General features: G+C 42.1%; 1 protein-coding gene and 1 non-coding gene across 5 annotated transcripts in view; both read right to left on the bottom strand.

Moving 5' to 3' along the window:
• Positions 1 to 23,050, bottom strand: part of P4HA3 (prolyl 4-hydroxylase subunit alpha 3) — a 41,620-nt gene that overhangs the window by 12,363 nt on the left and 6,207 nt on the right. For 3 of the 4 annotated variants that reach the window (XM_019449797.2, XM_019449796.2, XM_019449800.2), the window contains exons 2-7: positions 19,531 to 19,673; positions 17,889 to 18,112; positions 11,916 to 12,065; positions 7,374 to 7,425; positions 4,873 to 5,036; positions 4,455 to 4,631 (exon numbers count right to left, since the gene is read on the bottom strand). In XM_019449797.2, the coding sequence (XP_019305342.1) occupies positions 4,455 to 4,631; positions 4,873 to 5,036; positions 7,374 to 7,425; positions 11,916 to 12,065; positions 17,889 to 18,112; positions 19,531 to 19,673 (910 nt within the window). The remainder of the gene's footprint in view (positions 1 to 4,454; positions 4,632 to 4,872; positions 5,037 to 7,373; positions 7,426 to 11,915; positions 12,066 to 17,888; positions 18,113 to 19,530; positions 19,674 to 23,050) is intronic. The other variant, XM_019449799.2, reaches the window with a different exon arrangement.
• Positions 21,025 to 21,128, bottom strand: LOC128776295 (U6 spliceosomal RNA). The gene has a single exon (XR_008421376.1). It is a non-coding gene; the product is annotated as a U6 spliceosomal RNA (small nuclear RNA).

Below are 23,050 nucleotides of genomic sequence, written 5' to 3' on the forward strand. Positions count from 1 at the left end.
CTAGTGGCACAGGGCCTGGCCTAAGGTAAGCACTCAGTGTTTGTCAAATTAAATGAACACCTCTAACAAGGAAATTCCCCACCCTCGGGCACAGCCCTCTCCTCTGAACAATTCCCACAAAGCCCTTCCCTACAAAGAATCAAAATCTATTTGGCTGCAACTGCCTTGATTATGGGGGAAAAAAACCCCAAACAGGTTCAAAGTCATTAATTTAACTGTTTCTATTTTGTTCTGAATGTGTAGATATAAATTTTAAATTCTTTAAGTTTATTTATCTATTTTGAGAGAGAAAGAGAGCACTTGAGCAGAGAGAGGGAGAGAAAAAAAACCCAAACAGGTTCAAAGTCATTAATTTAACTGTTTCCATTTTGTTCTGAATGTGTAGATATAAATTTTAAATTCTTTAAGTTTATTTATCTACTTTGAGAGAGAAAGAGAGCACTTGAGCAGAGAGAGGGAGAGGGAATCCCATGCAGGCTCTGCACTGTCAGTGCCCCCACTGCAGGGCTCTATCCCATGAACCGAGCTGTGAGATCATGACCTGAGCCAAAACCAAGAGTCAGATGCTTAACTGACTGAGTTACCCAGGTGCCCCGAGGGAGATGGAGAAAGGGAGAGAATCTTAAGCAGGCTCCATGCTCAATGCAGAGCCTGACACAGGGCTTGATCCCACAATCCTGGGATCATGACCTGAGTCAAAGTCAAGAGTCAGACATTCAACCAACTGAGCCACCCAGGCGCCCCAGAAAGAGAAATATTTACATAAGGATGTGTCTATTTCTGCATCTGTCATCAGAATGTCAGCTCCATGATGGCAAATCTTTTGTTATTACTGTGTCCCTAGGGTCCAGAGAAAGCATGGCAGGGAGTAGGTGCTCACTATTGGTGAAATGAATGAATGAATGAATGAACTAGAGTCCTGTGCTTAATGACCCAGGCCTGGCACTTCACATGCATTCAGAGCAGAACACAGGGCAATGAACTGCACAAGACAGACACCTTTCCCTTCTTGGAGGCTTCTATAGTATTATTGTTCCCGCTAACCCAGGTAGACAACTTTGAAAAAGTCTGGTCCTTTCCTTGGACCCATTACCCTCGCTATAAAATGCAGCATGTGAACAACACATTCTTGGGAGGTCCTCTCAGCCTATCCTTCTATGGTACCAGGATGCAGGAAATCAGTAGGTGACTGATAACGCTTCTGTCTAGTCCTTCACCCAGCATCCTCCCCTGAGCCCTTTGTAGAGAGAGGAGACATTCTTAGAGGAGTTGCTCCCTTACGTTTTTCTAGGGCAACATCAGTGGTTTAAAGAAAAATCCTAGGGATACTCCACTCTACCTCCCTCCCCATTAAAGAACCATCTTGCTCTTAATTCCTTTAACATTTATTGTACACCAGCACAGTCATTCACTTTTGGGTGCAGATATTTATTGGTTATTCTCTGTGCTGAGCACAATGCTAGGCATTGAAAATACAACATATGGAGCAGACATAAGTCATGCAGTGGGGCCATAATGGACAAGTTCAGGGCACTAAACAAACATTAAGAAGGAGCATGTAGTCCCTTCTGATGGGGGACAGGAAGGCTTCCCAGGATGCGCAGAAGACAACCAGAATCATACAGGTCAAAAGAGGCCAAGGGAAGAGTGATTTAGGCAGAGAGAAGAGTGTGTGCAGAGGCGAGTGGGAACATGGCCTGTTCATGGAGGTGCAGGTTGTTTAGTGTGGCTGGGGTGTCAAGTGCAAGGGACACATGCTGTGGAGGGGGTCAGCAGCAGGCAGGCCAAGGAGCATTACGTGACATTAAAGTGACCCATAAAAGAGTTTAAGCAAGGGCAGCCTTTTAAAGATTACTCTGGCTGCAATGGGCATAATATGGGGCTAGGCATTTCAAGAAAGATGACATACAATCCCTCCTACTTTACAGTCTAGGTGAGGACACAGGATGCTAACCCTTGAAACAGCTAGTGATACTAGACAACACAAAAATGGCAGAATAAATGAAAAAAATACAAGACAACTAGTGACAAAAGCTTTGAGTTCAAAAAAGAGAAGTTCTTGTATGTAGCCCCAAGAAATGCTCTGAAGAAAAAAATAAGTTCCTACTGAAAGAACCCATGAAAGTACACCAGAGTGACAGGGCTAATGGGTCCAGGGGGGCATGTGGCTTCACCTGAGTCTTCAGGGATGGGTAGGATGTGGATAGAGGGAGAAGTGACAAGAGAGCATTCTCTGGGATAGGAAGCAGATTAATTAAATTCGACACAAGCCACCAAAGCCTTTGAGCTCAGTTCCCGTGTAGAAGCCCCACCCTATAAGCCAAGGCTTATTCCTGGCAAAGCCAAAGACCAGACAGGGATCAGCATCTACAGATCAGCTTCTGGGAAAAGGGAGAGTGGCAAAGTGTGTGCAGGCCAGATAGATGACCTGGCCACAAACGACTGCAGGGTGGGCTGCCTGTCCTAAGGAAAAAGCAGCTACTGGCCAGATACTACCACTGGTTCCCTAAACTGCCAAAGCTACTAAAGATACTTTGTTCCAACTGACCAGTAGAACTTAATCTCTCAAGTCTTCTGCACGAAGATTCCAGACTTCACTGGAAGGGCTGCTGGATGAGATGATTACTGCTACTCTTATCCCTCCAATCCATGTCTGCTGTCAGAATTTTCCTTAAAATCAACAGGCCTCATCATGCCCATCTCCTGTTTAAACGGTCCGACAGCTCTCCCCCTGCCTATGGGATAGCATCCAAGCTCCTCAGCATGGTATTTTCAGCACTTCCTCATGGCGTCTTACCATGTAGCTTTATCTCCAATCAGCTCCGACCCCATCCCTTGCACACTTCCGCCACCAAGCTTCACCCCATTCTCTGAACACACTGCTTACCGGGTCCTTGCGTACTGTTTTGTCTTCCTGCCATACCCTTTGCCATCTTGTTACTCGGATGAATTTCACATTCACAGAGAAGCCTTCTCCATTTCTCCCTCCCCTCCCATCCGCTTTTCCCTCAGAGGAAGGTTCACTTTGCGATGCCGCCATAGCACAGCTCCTTGCATACACCTCTATGACAGCACCTATCACAGGATAGTGTAAATATCTGTTTTCCCCCATTAAGCTGTGAGCTCCCAAAGGGAAAGAGCCAATACTTAATCTCTGCGCATGTCCAGCACCCAGGACAATGTGTGGCACACAGCAGGCTCTGTATTGTTGGTGAACAGCCAAATAACTGCCTGGATGAACAGCATGCCATCAAGGGCACGATGACATAAGTTATTCAGAGACAGCCTTAATGTGCCATTTATAAAGAGGCAACGTGCTTATAAAAATGAGATAGACTGCGGTATTTCTCTCAATATTTGCCACACTTCCTGGGGGATGATTAAACCCATTATGGCCTCATGCTTGGCCTTGACCAGTGAAACAGGGACAGAATTAATGTCTGGCCCTTCGAAGCAGAAGCTGGAGGAGCCAGCTAGGAGTTTTCCATCTTGTCTTTTTTGTCTCCTCTGAGACTGGAAATGTCCCAAACATAGGCTGCTCTGTCAGGCTGGGTCTCAAAGTGAAGACAGTTCTGTGCCACGCCTGCAGTCAGCCCAAGGCAGACGCATAATGTAAGAAACAAACCTTTAGTCTTGTTGTGTGTGAGATCTGGGGGCTTTGTTACTGAACATAATTTAGCCTGAGTTAGCTGAGATAGGAAGGCAGAATAACAGAGCAGCCATCGATGTACCCCTAAATTCCAAGTCTGGCTCTAGCTACATATGTGACCTTCATCAAGTGTCTTCCCCTCTCTGGGCCTCAGTTTCCTCTTTAATAAAATAATCTAGTTAAACTAGATCATCTTTCCACTCTGTAATTCTGTAAATCTGCGCTATGATATCATTCCTTGCCCATCATTTCACCCTTTTCTTTAAAGTTTTTTATATATTTAAGTATACTCTACACCCAACTTGGGGCTTGAACTCATGACCCCGAGATCAAGAGTTGCATGCTCTTCCAACTGAACCAGCCAGGCTTCCCCTCGCCCCTTTTAAAAAAGAAATTTCTACCCATTATGTGGAATGATTGACATTGGGGAGGAAGGATACTTACTTTTGAATTTTTTAGGTAAAATTTACATATAATGATATGCACAGATCTCAAGCGTACCATTTGCTGGATTTTAACAAACGCACACAGTTGCATACTCCACATCCCTAACAAGATATCAAGAGCACATTTCAACACCCCAGAAAATGCCCTTGTCCCCTTTCCCAGCCAATCCCCTCCCTCCAGAAGCAACAACTACTGTGATTTTTTTTTCACCATTGATTCGTTTTATGGAATAGTTGGCATTTTGAATTCCTGGCCTGATAAAGTGTGCAGTTGTTCAGGCTGCCTGTTCTCACATTCCTGAACTCCAGGCATGTGATGACACAAAGAGAAGTCCTTGGCAGGCTTTGGGGACACTCACCCACGGTTCTGCAAGTCCTCTAATTTTCTGAGCCTCCAAGTCATTGACAAAGTCATGGTAGAGAACAACATAGGGCTCCAGGTGGATGACTTCCTTCCGGATGGGCTGGAGCAGCAAGTAGGGGCTGGAATTTGTCTCATAGGAGCAGTAGAGGCTAGGGATCTGGTAGTGAGTAGGCTAGAAGGAAAGCCTAGAATCAGCATAAGAGATGAAGGGTCTAGGACCAGAAGCCAATATAGGGGAACTACGGCATAAAAAACCCGGCATGCAGGAGATTCAGAATGTGGTCACTCTGAGGCTGTCCAAATGAGCTTTAATTTTTAATGCATCAGCCTTTTCCCCTCACATCGTTCCAATTCTACCTTCTCTCTCTCGAGCTAAGCCTGTTCCCCCTTTTTCTTTCCCTGAGGAATCCCACCTGGGATCCCAGGGTCTGACATAACCCCTCGTAGGTGTCTCTGGTCTGCAGGTGGGGCACATTGGGCCTCTGGATGACAGTCTCAGCTACCACCCGGGTGGGGCTCTCTGCCAAGAGCTTTTCATATTTCAACACGTTCCTGGACATCCTCTTATTATCTGGGCCTGGAAGAAATCAGAGCAGGGAATAATACAGATTACCAAACAGCGGTCTCAGGGAGTGCTTCCAAGGTTTCCTACAGCTTCCCTGTTGCACATGACCAACCACTGGACACCCTGAATAACTCCTGTGTCCAGGCACAGGAGGATGTAAGGCCCTCACCTCCAGAAGAGTACCTGGTATTAAAGACGATTGAGTTAGGCCTGGTAGATCTGCGGGTGCAAAGGACTTCGGGAAGGGAAGTGGTACTTAACACGGTTAGACCAAGGGATCCTAAGGATGGCCGCTCTCGGATAGCGTGATGGTAAGTTTTCTGTATGGGGAAGAAGCTTCACTCATTCACTCATTCATTCACCCAATCAAAAAATCTTCAGTGTACTGGATACTGTGCTAGAGGCTAACTTCTCAGAGTTTAGAGCCTAATGGAGAAAAGATATGTTAAATAACTACTTACAACGAAACCCATAAATGCCATGAAAGAGAAATCCAGAGAGCCAAAGCCTATAGCAGAGAGGCCCAACCTATTCTTCCCTGGAGCAGTGAAAGCCAATTCATTGCCAAATCTACTCGATCCTTCAAAATTCCTAACTGGCCTAGACACAGAACAGTGCAATATAAGACAAAGGGGTTCTAGACTTTGGCTCTAGCCTGGGCTCCCACAGGGGTCTTATGTCTTATTTGTGCCCACCTGTGGGTGCCCACTTTGGCTGTAAGATGCCCCATGGGTTGGCAGCCACCCATGACCTGCTAGCCTCTGTGCATGATTTTCAATGCCTCTCAGAAGGACGTGCTGAATTGTTCTAATGCTCCCAAAGCATCTTTCTCCGAGGAGCTCAATGTGCTTCTAACTATCACCACCACCACTCTGGCAGAGAGGGGACAGAAGTTACCGTCCTTTTTTTTTTTTTTTTTTTTTTTTTTTTAACAAAAAGGGAAATGAAGTTTGGAAGAATGGAAATGATGAGCCCAAAACCCCAGTGAAAATACTACAAAGCCAGAAATGGAGCCAGTAATCTCAATTTGTTCTGTCCTGCTTATCCACCTATAACTGCACATGGTTTTGGTTCTCTGGGACAGACAGGGATTCTTTTTTTTTAATGTTTATTCATTTTTGAGAGAGAGAGAGAGTGTGTGTGTGTGTGTGTGTGTGCGCGCAAGGTAGGGATAGAGAGAGAAGGAGACAGAATCTGAAGCAGGCTTCAGGCTCCAAGATGTCAGCACAGAGCCCGACACGGGGCTCAAACTCACCAACTGCAAGATCATGACCTGTGCTGAAGTCGGAGGCTCAACCCACCGAGCCACCCAGGTGCCCCCAGACAGGAATTTTAATAGATCAATCACAGGGGGGGCCTGGGTGGCTCAGCCGATTAAGCCTCCGACTTCAGCTCAGGTCTGTGAGTTCGAGCCCCGCGTCGGGCTCTGTGCTGACAGCTCGGAGCCTGGAGCCTGCTTCAGATTCTGTGTTTCCCTCTCTCTCTACCCATCCCCTGCTTGCACTCTGTATCTATCTCAAAAAATAAATAAACATTAAAAAAAAATAGATCAAGCACAAAGAAATAAAGAAGAGTTGGGTTATCACTTTGGCTGTTGTAATTACTCACATGTTTCCAGACCATGTGGCTACTTCCTTATCCCACTGTTTGCCCAATTATCGGAATGGAATAATGTTACTAAATGGATTCATTAAAAATCGATAAATACATACAATTGCAGAATCCTATGTGAGATAGTTTATAAATATTAAAATATAATAGTGATTATTTAGTTACTTTAGTATCTCAATATCTTATTGGGATAGATACTTCCCCCAACTTCCCTCAAAATTTTAAGCAAAAATATCCAAGTAGAGAGCTAAGCTGTTTAAGTCTGGTGACGTGCTACGTGAGCAGGGTTGAAGCTGAGCCCTGCACTAGCTGGTCAGGATGCTTGATAGCCAAGTGAACTCTGGTTTTAAGGAAAGAACTGATATCGCTGTGGAAACAGCCAAAATGAGTTATCCCGCGGGGAGTCACTCACTCTCCTGCACACAGCGCTCTCATTGATTTCATTCGCTCCCAGTCCTGGACTTGTTCCCCACTGAAGTAACACTAAGGTATAGCCGGTGGAGGAAAGGGACAGGTTGATACCTTCTTAGCATTTTCCTACAAACCAAAAAACTTTCCCCTGATGCACTGATCAATAGATAGGCGAGATTCAATCCAAAATCAGAAATGTGGCTTGGATCATAAAATTAGAAAAAAAAAAAACACACAGCTGTCTTTTCCTTGCAGGGATTAAAGGCCAGAAGCAGAAGGGATTCCCCAGTAAATCAGAGCTGTGGCTTATCTTCTATCATTACGTACTATAGAGAAGAAACTCTCGGGAGAGGCTGAGGGCACACGAAACATTGCCGGCCTATAAAACAAAAAGAAAGAAAAGGAAGAGTTAACTACACTGGGGATATTTCCTTTGACCAAATCATTAAATGGATTTTTAGAAAAAAACTATAAAATACTCTTACCACAAGTAGACAATAAGACTCATTGAAATGAGCAGCAGACTAGAAATGTAGAAGTTCTTGGTCCTAATTCAGGATTTGCAGCCCTAATGCAACTCAGGTCTCCTCAGTTTCCTCATTTACAAATGACTCATTACCACCCTTACCAGGGAAGGTAGAAAAATAAATGAAAATAAACCTTCTTAAAGTGCCCTCAAATCTTAGAGCATGCAAAACCACACAGCTGTGGGCTGTTGTTATTTTGGTATATTTCACTACTAAACTTAATAAGGAACTCTAAAAACCCTCGTAAAAATATAATTTGTTCTCTGGGCTCAGTCCTTCCTAGACTCTACGAAGGTAGTGAGAAGGAGGCAACAGAAGAACTGAACCTGAAACATTCCCACTGAATAGTAATGACCTCTTCTGGCCACCATTGGACCTGGGGCTGCATGTGGTCAGAAGTTCACAAGGGCTTTCCAGACAAACCTGGGGAACAGAACCCAGTGTAGGTGGGCTGTGAAACTTCCCTAGGCCCCAAGGAATGATGATGAACTGAGAGATTTGTATTCCTTCTGATCATTTCAATTTTGCATGTTAAAAAAATTCATGTTTAATGATAAAAGCAATAATAAGCACACTATGAAACATGAGAGATAGGGGAAAACATGCTCTGCTGAAACCCAGGCACGTAGATGACACATAGTGTTTACATAGTTACAATCATATTTGTTACACATTTTCATATCCTGATTGTTTCACTCTACATTGTTATCACGGGTACTATTTATATCATTTCATAGTCTTCAGAGACTGCATATGGTAAAAAACACACAACATAAATTTATCATCTTAACCATTTCTAAGTGTACAGTTCAGTAATGTTAAATAAATTCACATTGTTGTGCAACCAATCTCCAAAATTTTTTCATTTTGCAAATCTGAAACTCTGTACCCAACTCTCAATTGCCTCCTTCCTTCAACCCCTGGCAACCACCATTCTATGTTCTGTCTCTATAAATTTGACTATTCTAGATACCACATATAAGAGCAATCATACAGTATTTGTGTTTTTGTGATTGGCTTATTTCTTTTAGCATAATGTCCTCAAGATTCATCTATGTTGTTGCACGTAGCAGAATTTCCTTCCTTTTTAAGGCTGAATAATATTCCATTGTATGGATATACCACATTCTGTTTCTCCATTCATCCCTCAATGGACACTTGCGTTGCTTCCACTTCTTGGCTGCTGTGAATAATACTGCTATGAACGTGGTTGTACAAGAGAAACAGCATTTTTAATAGCTGCATTTTATTCCATCTAGAAGCTATATCACAGAGGACTCAGACGTATAGATTGTTTGTACTTATTTAATACCGTTAGTTATTCTGTTCCATACTTAACGCAGGGATAGTTAAGTAATCGACTGAGACCTTATAATGTCAGATTATTAACTCAGGATTATAGCTTTTCAAACTCTTTTGAGATGAAGAGAACTAAAACACAATTTTACATATTTTTAAAACTCAAAGGCTCTTTCATGAGAAAATTATATTTTATCAAGAACAAAGTTACTTTTGGTGTCCCAGTTAAATTTCTTTGGAAACGTGTTCACCAAGTAATGTTAAATGAAAGAGGAAAACATATACTTGTAGTGTGTAATATAAGAATAGTTTACCCTTGTTGAGTGATGTGTATCATGAACTGTGTTAAGGGATATACAAGTGTTAGCTCATTTAATCCTCATGGCAACTCTTTGAGGTGAGCATTGAAGGGGAGCAGAATAGGCCACCCCAGAATATGCCTCTTTGGCATAAGGATTATTTTGAGCTAAGTATTTTGAGAAATGGCAGACACAGGAGAAGTTCTGAAGACCAGATAAATTACCCGTTTTGTAAGAGAAATTTACATTTATAAAGGAAACCTCCGTTTGTAAGAGTGCCTCCCTCTGTGTACCTGGAAAAGAAGTTTAACTTAGAATCACATGAGAATCTTATCAAGGAGAAGAGTCACTTAAATCTGCATAACAACCTTAGCCTTGTTTGCTTTTCCTGGTAACCTCCCAAAATTGGTCTCCTCCTACACCTTTCTTCCTATTGTCTTTAGCTGGAGATGGTATTTAAGGTGCCAGCTTCAAACACCTCAAAGAGTTCCTCATTCCCCAACCCCATCTCCCATGTATACGGAAGGTATACGTGAAATAAACTGCTGTTATTTTCCCTCTGATTAATCTGTCTTTTATGACAGGGAGGTCCCAGCCATGAACTCAGAAGATTAGAGAAGAATTATCCCATCCCCCAGCCCACTTCCTAACAGCATCATTTATTATTCCCCTCTTAAAGAAAATAAAATTTAGGTCCGGGGAGTTAAGTAAGTTGCCCAAATTTTCACAGAATTTGAACCCAGGTCAGTATGACTTCAGAACCTGTGGTTTAATCATTATTAACAATTACTGAAATAATTTTTTACTAAACTATATCATGAACAACTATTATATAATATATAGTATTATATAGTGCCCCATGGAGGGGCATCTATCCCAGATTTACAAGGGTTAACGAGGCAACCATAAATTGTCTATGAAACAATGCCCTATGTGTTCTACTATTGAGGTGTGAGAGAATATGCTGTAAGAACACAAAGAAGGAAAGTCTGAGGAGTCTGAGGAGAATTAAGAAAGACTTCACAAAACAGGTGACATCTGAGCTATGCCTTGTGAGATGAATAAAATTTACCAGACAAAGCGCGATTGTGGAAAGGGAGAGTCTACCAGTGAGCAGAGGACAAATCCAAGTCAGCACAGGGGAAAAAAGCCAAAACTAATAGTCAGGCGCTACATTTAAAGCTCTGTCTCTCAGGGTAAGCTGCTGTAGTTTGTCTTCTCCTAGTCTCTATGTCAATCCTCCATTTTCTTCCTCTATTAAAATTCAATCTTTTCTTGCCCTTTGTTGCACCATAGTGATTCTATTTCAGCTTTAATATGTAGCAAATTGAGTAGGAGAGTTAGGAAGAGCATCCTGGAAAGTTTTACAACAAGGATCCACTTACCAGGAACTTCCATGAGAGGAACAGGCCCATTTGCTACACGGAGAATAAATCCGTGTTTTGGCAGCAACATGTGGGTTTGTTTGGACCACCCACGTCCTCCTCCTTTTTCTTAGGAAAAGGGGGAAAAAGAAAGGAATGTAGGGAGCTGAAATGGTTTATTAGCTTTGGAAATTCTCAGGAATTGGCTCTGTAAATGATATTTCCAGTCTATTCTTGAAGACTATACAATTCTGATGGGAAATGGGATTAACTATATAAAAGGATGGCAGATGCCATATTTAGGGAAATAAGCTTCCGCGGGAGGATCTACAACAGCTCACAGATCAAGTGCCAAGGAAAAGCAACCCCTGGAGGAGGCACTGAGCTGGCACTGCGGACCAACGACCCCAGCTCTGTAGCCAGCCACTAGTCATAGTTACAGCGGGACTCCACTGCAGATGGCAGAGGATAATCCTGGGGAGGAAGATGTTCCTCTGCCCTATGGTCCTTCTAGCTGGACATGGAATCAAATCGACATGGGACTGGTTAACAGGAGAAAATCAAATTTAATAGGCATACATATGGAGAATCCACATAGACACAGAATTCCAAAGACACTGAGGCAACAGGAAGCTTACATGAGCTAAGGAGAGGGGTAGGGTCAGAGGACACAAAGGGGAGAAAGACCATTAGCAAGAAGGTGAAAGGAGCTGTTTGGAAAAACAAGGTAAAGGGGAGTCCCTGTTTATAGCTCTCTTCCTGTTACAGGCTCTCCTTTCCAATGTAAATTTAGGCATTTGCAGGGAGGCAAAGAGAGCTTTTCCTTCATCTGCTTGGTTTTGATTACTTTTAACTCAAAATAATCGTTATGCCAAAGTGGCCCATCTTGGGACAGCCTGCCCTGGGCCCCTACAGTAATAATCAAACTTCTTCCTTGGGTACTGGCAATATCACGGCAGAACATCTGTGAAGAGGTATGAGTTGCTGACAGTGCAAAAGAGTGATCTACATTGACTATGAACCCGTTAGACATTTGTCAATGCAGCTGCTGTGCTACAGATGGGAGCCTGCCTCCTACATGGAAGAGGATTTTAAAGCGGTCAATGCACTGGAAAGAGCACCAGACAAAGAGTCAGACAGACTTGGGCGCTAATCCCAGCTCTATGAACTTTGTGACAAGTTAGGAATTTTTTGGAGATTTAGTTTACTCACATGTGAAATATGGAAATAATAAAACAACTGCCCTGCTTGACTCACATTTGGTCCTGTTGGGAAGATGAAATAAATTGAGAGACATGAAAATGCAGAGAAAATTGTAAAGCAGATACAAAGCACTATATTTATTGTGATAAAAGTAGTGAGCCTCACTTACTCCCCTACCTGAAAATAGGCAAAGGCCAAGTGATCCAAGGCATCCTCTAAACTTGCCTCATCCTCTGTCTTCCATTCTCCATAAGATCCTCGGAAGAGACTGACAGCCTCCTCCAGCCATGGAATGGCATGGTAGTAATCCCCCATGTCATAGGCCACCTGTAGGTAACATAAGTACCATCATTAAACCTTAATCCACGGGTAGAGGAGAGGAAATGACAAAGAGTGAGAGAGAGCCTATGGAACACCAGGAGGCAAGTTTTCATCTCAAATTCATTTAAATTCTATTTATTTAGCATCCATTATATCCAATGCATTGTTCTAGATGTAGAGAAGACACATTGAAGGAATGCATTTAAGAATTCATAATCTGGGGAGAAGGGAGATACAGATATTCAATTAATTGTAATACTGGGCAGAATGACATGAATACTCAAAGGAAATATGCATAATATGTCACAGAGGCAGAGAAGGAAGAGACTTGGGAATCTCAGAAAGCTTCACAGAAGAACTGGCATCTGGAAGACCTTCCCCAAAGAAAGAAAAGGATTTCAAGGAGCAGAAATTGAGAAGAAGAACATTTTAAGATGAGGGAATGGCAGAAACGGACACTCAAAGCAAGCTTGTGTTCAGGTAGGACACTGTGGTTATAGCCTAAGGTGAAGAGAAGCAAGAAATGAACTTCAAAAGGCAGCATGGGCTAAGCTAGTAAGAGTTGTGAGTGTCATGTTTTTAAGAAGACACAACCAGTAACAATGTGAGAAATGGGTTGAATTCCTTCATTTATTTATTTATTTATTCATTCAGTCAATATTTACCCAGTATTTACAATGTATCTGGTGATCCCTGGCCTTAGAGCTTACAGTCAAATGAGGGGCACGAGAGTGAACAGTAATTGCAACACAATGTATTAGACCCACATGGGAATGCTCTAAGAGCTCAATGCATTTTTTTTCTATGTTAAATGTTGGAAGGTGGGAATGTAGCAATACGTACTAAACCTAGTTTCTGTATCCTAATAGCTTACAGTTAACTATAATACCAGCAGGTGGAATTTCCTGGAAGCTGATGTTGGAGACAGCATGGAATTATAAAGTAACAGAGTTGGAAGCACTTTTACAAAATAATCTAATTCTGGTATAACTTCCAGACTGGCAGAAAGACAGGGCAGAGCCTAGAGGTACTAAAACTGTGCAGTCTAAACAATAAATCAGTGGCTGTTCTAGGTCTGCCATTAATCTGTTGTGTTATTTCTCTGATCCTCAGGTTTCCTGTTTGTAAAAAGTTGAGTTGAAGAATAACAATCAGGGCCCCCTGGGTGGCTCAGTCGGTTGAGCATCTGACTTTGGCTCAGGTCATGACCTCACGGTTTGTGAGTTCGAGCCCCTGCGTCAGGCTCTGTGCTGACAGCCTGGAGCCTGCTTTGGATTCTGTGTCCCCCTCTCTCTCCACCCCACCCCTGCTTGTGCTCTGTCTTTCTCTGTCTTTCAAAAATGAATAAACATAAAATCTTAAAAAAAAAAAAAAAAAGAATAACAATCAAAATGACTCAACTTTTCCTGCTAAATTAACAGTTTATTTAATTAAGGTTTCCCTCATCCCTAAAATACGGTAGATTGAGCTAACTAGAATCCCTCTAACCAAAACTACTTGAAACTTTTGGATAAAATGTAACAAATATTTTACATTTTCAAGAAAGAATGGAAAATGTCCAGGTACAGGAAACAAAAAAGGAGCTAAGAACCCAAGCAACAAGCTTAAGAGCAGATGCTACAGCTGTTTAGAATGGGGGTGTTTGGTAGTCCTCGTTCTCAGCAACCTTTAATTAAAACACCCACATGAGGACAGAATATGAGCCCTCCAGACACGTCCTCAAACCTAGGAGTTGGAATGAAGACGCACTCATAAAAGTGACATCCATGAAGAACCATACCTTAAAGGAAAGGGTAGACCTGAAAAAATCTGCCCACTGTCACAAAGAGTCAAGAAAGTTGGTTTATGGGGCACCTCGGTGGCTCAGTGGGTTGAGTGACTGACTTCAGCTCAGGTCGTGATCTCACGGTTTCTGGGTTTCAGCCCAGAGTCAGGCTTTGTGCTGACAGCACGAAGTCTGCTTTGGATTCTCTGTCTCCCTCTCTCTCTCTGCTCCTCTCCCACTCACGCTCTCTCTTTCTCAAAAATAAATAAACAGTAAAAAAAAAAAAGTTGGTTTGTTTCTGTCTGGGTATTGTTTAGGGGAAACAAAGTGTGTCTTTAGGATATTCACAATCTTGAGCCTATGCTCATGTGAATAAATCAATACAATAATGGATCTAAGGTGAGTGCAAATCGAAACCACAATGAGATATCACTTCTTGCCTGTTAGAATGGCTATTATCAAAAGGACAAGAAATAGTGCTGGCGAGGATGTGGAGAAAAAGAACCTTGTGCACTGCTGGTGGGAATGCGAACTGGTACAGCCAGTGTGGAAAACAATATGGAGGCTCCTCAAAAAATTAAAAATAGAACTACCCTATGACCTATCAATTCCACTTCTGGTATTTATCTGAATAAAATGAAAACACTAACTTGAATAGGTATATGCACCCCATATGTTCATTGCCAGCATTATTTATAATAGCCAAGATAGGGAAACAACCTATGTGTCCATTAACGGACAAATAAAGAAAATGTAGGGTGTGTGTGTGTGTGTGTGTGTGTGTGTGTGTGTGTGTGTGTATGTGCAATGGAATATTATTCAGCCATAAAAAAGGAGACTTCACCATTTGCAACAACATGGATGAACCTTGAATGCATTATGCTACATGAAATAAATCAGACAAAGGGGTGCCTGGGTAGTTCAGTTGGTTAAGTCAGTTAAGCGACTTAGTTTCAGCTCAGGTCATGATCTCACAGTACATGAGTTCAAGCCCCACTTTGGACTCCAAGCTGAGCGCATGGAGCCTGCTTGGAATTCTTTCTCTTCTCTTCTCTCTCTCTCTCTCTCTCTCTCTCTCTCTCTCTCTCTCTCTCGGAATTCTCTCTCTCTGCCCCTCCCCTGCTTACACATGCTCTCTCTCAAAATAAATAAACAAACTTTTAGAAACTCAGACAAAGAAAGACTAGTACCATATGATCTCACATATATGTGGAATCTAAGACAAAAAACAAACAACAAAAACCTGAATCTATAGATACAGAGAACAGATTGGTTGCCCCAGGCAGGAAGTAGGGAGTAACTGAAATGGGTGAAGGGAGTCAAAAGGCACAAACTTCCAGTTTTAAAATAAATAAGTCATGCAGATATAATGTACTCCAAAAACAAAAACAAAAAACCAAAAATAGTACCTAAGGCCAGTGATACCATTAGAGTACCTGGAAGAAGAAAACCAGAACATTCTGGAGTGATATTCCTACAACTACAAACACAGAGATTCTTTTAGGAGAAAAAAAGTCCTGCTAAAAGTGAGCTCACAATTAAACATACTAAACCATATCAGGAAATAATCATTAGCAAGAGTCAACAGGCAAAATAGTAGGGTATTACAATTAGACAACTAAGGATTTCAGAAAATGGAAAGGCCAATCTGCTTTAAAATAATCCATGGAGGAGGAAATTGGAGATGTGTAGATGAAACAAATTTGGCCACATGTTAATAATTGCTGAAGCTTATTCCTTGACCCACCAATACTACTCCCAGGTGTTTATTCAAGAGAAATAAAAACAGAAAGACTTACATAAGAATGTTAATAGTAGCTTTATTCACAGTAACCCAGGCTGGAAACAATCCAAGTATTTATCACTAGGAGACTGGATAATAAACAGTCTCCTAGTGATAATATATTCATACACTGGAATACTACTCAACAATAAAAAAGGAATTACCTACTAATAAATACAACAAGGTGGATAAATTTCACAGATACAGGGTGCTGAGTGAAAGAAGCTGGACTCAGGATAGTACATATTGCACGCCTCAGGACAATGGTTACCGGGCACCTGGGCAAGGGTAGGTAGAGCAGAAGGGAGGGGCTGGGAATGGTGAGAAGAAACAGGAGGGGAACTTTATGGAGCTATATTTAAATTCATTAAAAAGCTTTTTTTTTTTTAATTTTTCATTTTAGAGAGAGAGAGAGAGCATGAGTGGGAGAGGGGCAGAGGGAGAGAGAGAATCCTAAGCAGGCTACATGCTCAGCACGGATCCAGACGTGGGGCTCAATCCCACAACCTCGGGATCATGAGCTGAGCCGAAATCAAGAGTCAGATGCCCAACCAGCTGAGCCACCCAGATGCCCTTAAATTCTTTTCTTTTTTAAATGTATTTATTTATTTTGAGAGAGACAGAGACAGTGCAAGTGGGGGAGGGGTAGAGAGAGAGGGAGAGAGAGAGAGAATCCCAAGCAGGCTCTGCACTGCCAGCGTAGAGCCTGATATGGAACTTGAACCCAAAAAGCCATGAGATCATGGCCGAAACCAAGAGTCGGACAGATGCTTTTTTTAAAAAAATTTTTATGTTTATTTATTCATTGCGGGGGGGGGGCGGGGGGAGAAGAGAAAGAGAGAGAGAGAGAGAGAGAGAGAGAGAGACCACAAGTGGGGGAGGGGCACAGAGAAGGAGAGGCAGAATCCCAAGCAGGCTCTATGCCATCGGTGCAGAGCCCAATGCAGGGCTTAAATCCACGAGCTCTGAGGTCATGACCTGAGCTGAGATAAAGAGTCGGACACTTAACTGACTGCGTCACCCAGGTGCCCCTAAATTCATTTTTTAATATTAACTTAAATGCCTTAAGTTTTATGTAAATTCCTTTTTAAAAATCTGAAACGAATATTGCAAAATTTAAACATATTTCATCTCCGGTTATAGATATAATTGCTTGTTATTTTATATACCTTTCTTATATTAGAAACGTTTTATCTTTTAAAATAAGTGAATAAATACAGAAATTAAGACTGCCAATAAAGCTTTCAGGAAGTGACTTATTGAATTTTCAACATATGGTTTTCGTCTCATAAAGGCTTCACAAATGAAGCGTACATTGGTTCCATACACAGAACTATTTTAACTGGCTTAAATTTAAATTAGCCATGAACCTGATGGTCGAGCTCTGATTCCATCACAATATTAGAAAAGGAAAAATGGTATATAGAGAGGCTTAGGCAACACACCCTACATTAATTTGGAAGACTGATCCACAAAACTTGAAATCAGGGCACCTGAGGCCCACTCTCATGTCTGCCGGGGAAATTCACTTTCCTGCAATACACGTCTCCAAAATTAAAAAGGATTTACTCCATTACTTATTAAGGCAAAGGCTAACAAAGAGTATATTGTAAAGTGACCTCAAGTGTACTTATAAGTTATGATCAAAGATCGGCTAAATATCTCATATGGAAGGTTCCTGAAGTTTATTTCCTCAAGGAATGTTAAAATAAATGCCCTCCGCTTTTTGACACTACTTGAATTTAGTACTTCTAAATGCTTAGGAAATGTTGCAAGGGATTCCAGAAAGTCTCAGGAGCCTGGTTTCCATGATCTTACCTTCACATCTCCACCTCTTATCCCTTTCCCCACCCTTGGACCCTGCTTCTCCTCTCCACCCAGCTGTTCATCTGCTGGCAGGGTGCTACTGTTGGGATGACCACAAGACCATTTCTCCCAGCTCAGTCCCAGTTTGTCTGTCATCCTGGCATAACTAATAACACCCCCTTCACTCTCAAAAGTGGCCGGCATATGTGATCACCTTAGCTATCATGGAAAGGACACGTGATTTGGAGTTAAAAGACCTGGGTTCAAAATTTATTTCTGCTACTTAAAATTGCGTAACCTTGGGCAAATTATTTCCCTGTCTGATCCTCGGCTTCTTCACCTGAAAGTGGGGAATAATACCAAGTTTCCAAGTTTGCTGGAAGGACTGAAAGTATGTAAAAGCAATCAGGATATAGTTATTTCATCCTTGAGAAATTAGAGCTGAACAATTCGCTCTCTCTCTGAATATTGTTACCTTGCCAACTTGGAAGCAGTCATCTGCTGTCAGGGAGAAGAGCCGTCTGGGACTGTACAGGTCAGTGACGGCGGAGCCAGTGACTCTCTGAAAGACACCCTGGGCAAGGCCCTTCACGTTGAGCATGTACACATCCTGTAGCCGCATCAGGGCCCTCGCTGCTCCCTCAAGGTCCTCAAAGGCTGGCAGGTCCTGCTCCACCTTCTCATAACCATCTTTCAGAGCTGTAAGGGCAGTAAAAACATCAATCCACCCCACCCTTCAAAAAACAGGTGGTGAGCATTTGATACATGCAAGGCATAATCACCTAGTCAAATATTTCATGAGCAAAGATAATGTTGTATGTGTTTATATTTTTATTTTTTAAATTTATTTTCAAAGTTTTTTTATTTTTGAGAGAGAGACAGAGAGTGAGCAGAGGAGGGTCAGAGAGAGAGGGAGACACAGAATCCAAAGCAAGCTCCAGGCTCTTGAGCCGTCAGCACAGAGCCTGATATGGGGCTTGAATCCACGAACACGAGATCATGTCCTGAACTGGTCGGATGCTTAACCGACTGAGCCACCCAGGTGCCTCTGTTTTATGTGTTTTTATTCCCCGTGGCAAGCACAACTCCTGGCACAGAGCAGATGCTTAATACAATCTTCTGAATGAGGAAAAAAAGCTTTCTAGTAAAAACTGAAGCACGTGTTGTTCCATCCTATCTGTCTCCAGGAATCTTGTCCTTTGCGGGGACAACTCTTCTTCCTCTTAACTTCCCCAAAGTCAAAAAATTTCTTCAAGTCAAAGTAGAATAAATTAGGGGTGCCTGGGTGGCTCAGTCAGTTGAGCATCCAACTCTTGATTTCAGCTCAGGTCATGACCTCACAGTCCATGGGATCAAGCCCCTCGTCGGTCTCTGGCTGACAGAGCAGAACTTGCTTGCGATTCTCTCTTTCCTTCTCTCTTTCTGCCCTTCCGCTGCTCTTTCTCAAAATAAATAAATAAATAAATTTTTAAAAAATTTACATCCAAGTTAACATATAGTGCAATAATGATTTCAGGAGTAGAATCCAGTGGTTCATCCCCTATATGTAACACCCAGTGCTCATCCCAACGAGTGCCCTCCTTAATGCCCCTTGCCCACTTAGCCCGCCTCCCCACCCACAACCCCTTCAGCAACCCTCAGTTTGTTCTCTAGATTTAAGAGTCTCTTATGTTTTGTCCCCTTCCCTGTTTTTATATCATTTCTGCCTCCCTTCCCTTGTGTTCATCTCTTTTGTATCTTAATAAAGAAATATTTTAAAAACAAAAACAAAAGTAGAATAAATGAGGAAACTGACCTTGCTACAGATCACATTATAGTGTCAATTTAATAAAATAGAAATTATCAGACAAATACGTAAACGGAATGATATAACCTGTACTTCTCCATAGGGTTGTAGTGAAGATCAAATGAAATAATGGATATGAAGGTGCTTTCTAATGTACATTCATATAAACATATTAACAAGGGGACCTAGTCCTTGGTAATCGCTAGAGCTGAGAAGATCGAGTAATACCTACCCACTTCATTACCCTTCATCACATTCCACCAGAATCTCTCTCCTTTCCAGAGTCAGGAGATAGAATCTTCTCTTACCCTCCAGCCCTCCTCCTCATTACCTCGGATGTTCTCACTGGCCTCCAGACTATGTACCACATTCCTCCAGTCAGACTGTAGGCGTTTGATGAGAGTAAATGCAAGCAGAGGGTTAGACACAGGAGTTGCTGAATCCTCATGCAAAGAAAGCACCTTGTCATAGAATCTGGAAGAGAGGAATAGAATGATCTCACTTACTGAGATAGCCACTGCCCCTAGTAAAGGCTAGCATGGTGTATGTACATTTAGAGTCGTTAAAAATGAAACATGACGCCCTCGAGACTCATGTAATAGTCTAACCAATAAGCACAAAGAATATGAAAACTACCAACACAACAAAAGAAGATCCATTCATTTGTTCATTCAGTGAGTCAGTCTCTATTGGTCAATTACAGAACATCAGGCACCACACTAGATGCTAAAGATACAAAGGCAAGACAGGGTAGATGTTCCAAGGAATTCACAAACCAGAAAATCTTTTTTTTTTTTTCCTCATCACTCTATATTCAATACTTAGAATCTGGTAGAAGCTCAAAAATGTTGTTCCATTAGTTGCAATAACTGTGATACCTGCTATGAGACATAAGCTTGCAATGCTATGTAATGTTACAGCAATTTGTAGGCAGGGCCCCTAACCCAGGTGGCAGTTAGAAGGTGTAAGGGAAGACTTCCCAGAGGAAATGGCACTTGATCTGAGTCCTAAAGGATGAAACATTTGATAGCTACTGCTTACTGAGCTTTACCTCTATTAGGCATCCTGCTAAGTGCTCTAAATATATTGTCTCATTTAACCCCCCAACGACCCTTAGAGTAGATTTTATCATGCCCATTTTACAGGGAGAGAAAACTGAAACAAGGCCACACTTTTTGTGAATGACAAAGCCAGATTTGACTCTGAAGTTTATTCTCAGCTGATTTTGCCCTATTGTTTCCATGGAACTAGAACAAAGAAAGGAAGAATTTATTTATTTATTTATTTATTTATTTATTTATTTATTTAGAATATTTATTTTTTATTTTTTTATTTTTAATTTTTTTTTAAGCGTTTTTATTTATTTTTGAGACAGAGAGAGACAGAGCATGAACAGGGGAGGGTCACAGAGAGAGGGAGACACAGAATCTGAAACAGGCTCCAGGCTCTGAGCTGTCAGCACAGAGCCCGACGCGGGGCTCGAACTCACGGACTGTGAGATCATGACCTGAGCCGAAGTCGGACACCCAACCGACCGAGCCACCCAGGCGCCCCTAGAATATTTATTTTTGACAGAGACAGAATGCGATCAGCATAGAGGCAGAGAGTGAGAGACAGACAGAATCCGAAACAGGCTCCAGGCTGTAAGCTGTCAGCACAGACCCCTACGCGGGCTTGAACTCACAAACCACGAGTTCATGACCTGAGCTGAAGTTGGATGCATAACTGACTGAGCCACTCAGACACCCTAGTTCTTTTTTTTTTAACTTGAGTATAGTTGACACACAGTGTTACGTTAGTTTCAAGTGCACAACAAAGTGATTCAAAAAATATGGAACACTTCATGAATTCATATGGCATCCTTGTGCAGAAACCATGCTCAACTTCTCTGTATTGTAGGCAGAATATTTTTTGAGTCAACAGGGACCAACATGTACCAGAGCACAGAGGCTTGATATATTTATTCATTCAATACGTCAGTCTACAATGGTTGCTTGCCAGATGTCAGACTCCATGCTAGATGCTGGGGATGCAAAGTCAAGAACAGGGTCCAATGCTCGAGAATTTCATGAACAAGAAGATAGCTGTTTTTCTCATCACTCTATACCTAAATTCAATAAATAGTTCTATGAAAGAATGACTAATATATACTCTTCTAGGATCTAGGAACAGAATTTTGAATAAGACAATAACCTCAGTCTCAAGGACTCACAGACTAGTAGATAAGACACAAATAATTATATTACAGATGAACACCAGATTTAAGAACAAGGCTTAGGGGGCCGTAAGGAGAGGGGGGAATTAATTTGGCCAGAGCAAGTCAGGGATAGTTTTACAGAGGACATAATAAACTAAAACTTGCAAATAGTGAGGAAGGGAGGAGAGGCAGGCAGAGACAGCTCAACCTGTGTGAAGGGACAGAGAGAACAGGTAGGGGAATATAAGCTGTTCAGCACTGCTGGAGGATACGGTAGTTTAGCCTGGAAAAGTGAGGAGCACCCCACAAGCCACCAAAAAGTTTTAAGTGAGAGTCGGACACACTGACATGTTTATATATATAAATTCATGAGAGGGTGAGAAAGAGGGTTCAGAAATGGGAATGACCAGAGGCAGATAGACCAGTTAGGAGGTCAATTCAAAACTGTAAGCAAGAGTAAGGAGAGTCTGAACCATAATAATGACAGTGGGGGCTGCGAATGGGATAGATTCAATGAAGCTATTTAGGGAGCAGGCCACATAGAAACTGGTGATGGTTGTAATGGGGGATGTATACGTGGGGTCATCGAGCATGCTTCCAGCCTCTCTGGCTTGCCGACATGTGTAGAAAAGGGCCAGAAATGGTGGGACCAGAAGTGATCATCTTTCTAGTTAATTTCTCTCTTCAGATGTCCTACAAAGTATTCACACAAGCAAAAGATGCTGTTTCCTGGGGCGCCTGGGTGGCTCAGTCAGTTAAACACCAGACTTCGGCTCAGGTCATGATCTCAAGGTTTGTGGGTTCGAGCTCCTTGTCGGGCTCTGTGCTTACAGCTCAGAACCTGGAGCCTGCTTCAGTTACTGTGTCTCCCTCGCTATCTGCCCCTCCCCCGTAGCGCTCTTTCTCTCTCAAAAATAAATAAACAGTAAAAAAAAAAGTTGTTTCCTTTCCTGGCATATTAAGGTTATTCCATTTATAACACACTATTGGAATTAACATTATTAAATTATCAGTTATAATAAGGCAGTCCTGAGAGTTCCAGCTGTAAACCTCTAAAATTTTTTTCTTATTTTGGGGCGCCTGGGTGGCTTAGTTGGTTAAACGTCTGACTTTGGCTCAGGTCATGATCTCACAGCACATGAGTTCAAGCCCTACAATGGGCTCTGTGCTGACAGCTCAGAGCCTGGAGTCTGCTTCAGATTCTGTGTCTCCCACTCTCTCTCAAAATTTATAAACATTTAAAAAAAATTTTTTTAACTTTTTCTTGTCTTAAAATTATTAATTTCAAGAACAATATAATAACAACAATGGACGTAAAAGAAAAAAGTGTGTGCAAAATGAAAAGGATATGTATTTATAGGAATGTGCTCAAGAGTGTGTGACTCCTTTGGCCAGAGTGGAAGACTTCAGTGAGCAGAAAGGGATGAAAGTAAAGAATAGAGGAGTGGCAGGGTGGAGGGATTCACTCCCCTGAAGCTGAGTCGGCCCTAAGGATTTCTCAAGGGTGGAGCCCGCCACTGGGAATGGAGCCTGAAACAGAAGATGATTTACCCAGGTGCTTCCAGGGAGCCAAGAGTTCAAGCACAAACTAAGAACAAGAATCTCATTTCCAGGGAGGAAATGAGAGCTCTGTCAAGTCCGAGGATGTCTCTGA

This window comes from Panthera pardus, unplaced genomic scaffold, assembly GCF_024362965.1.
Source record: "Panthera pardus isolate Hobbes unplaced genomic scaffold, ASM2436296v1 HiC_scaffold_12, whole genome shotgun sequence".
NCBI classification, from domain to species: domain Eukaryota; kingdom Metazoa; phylum Chordata; class Mammalia; order Carnivora; family Felidae; genus Panthera; species Panthera pardus.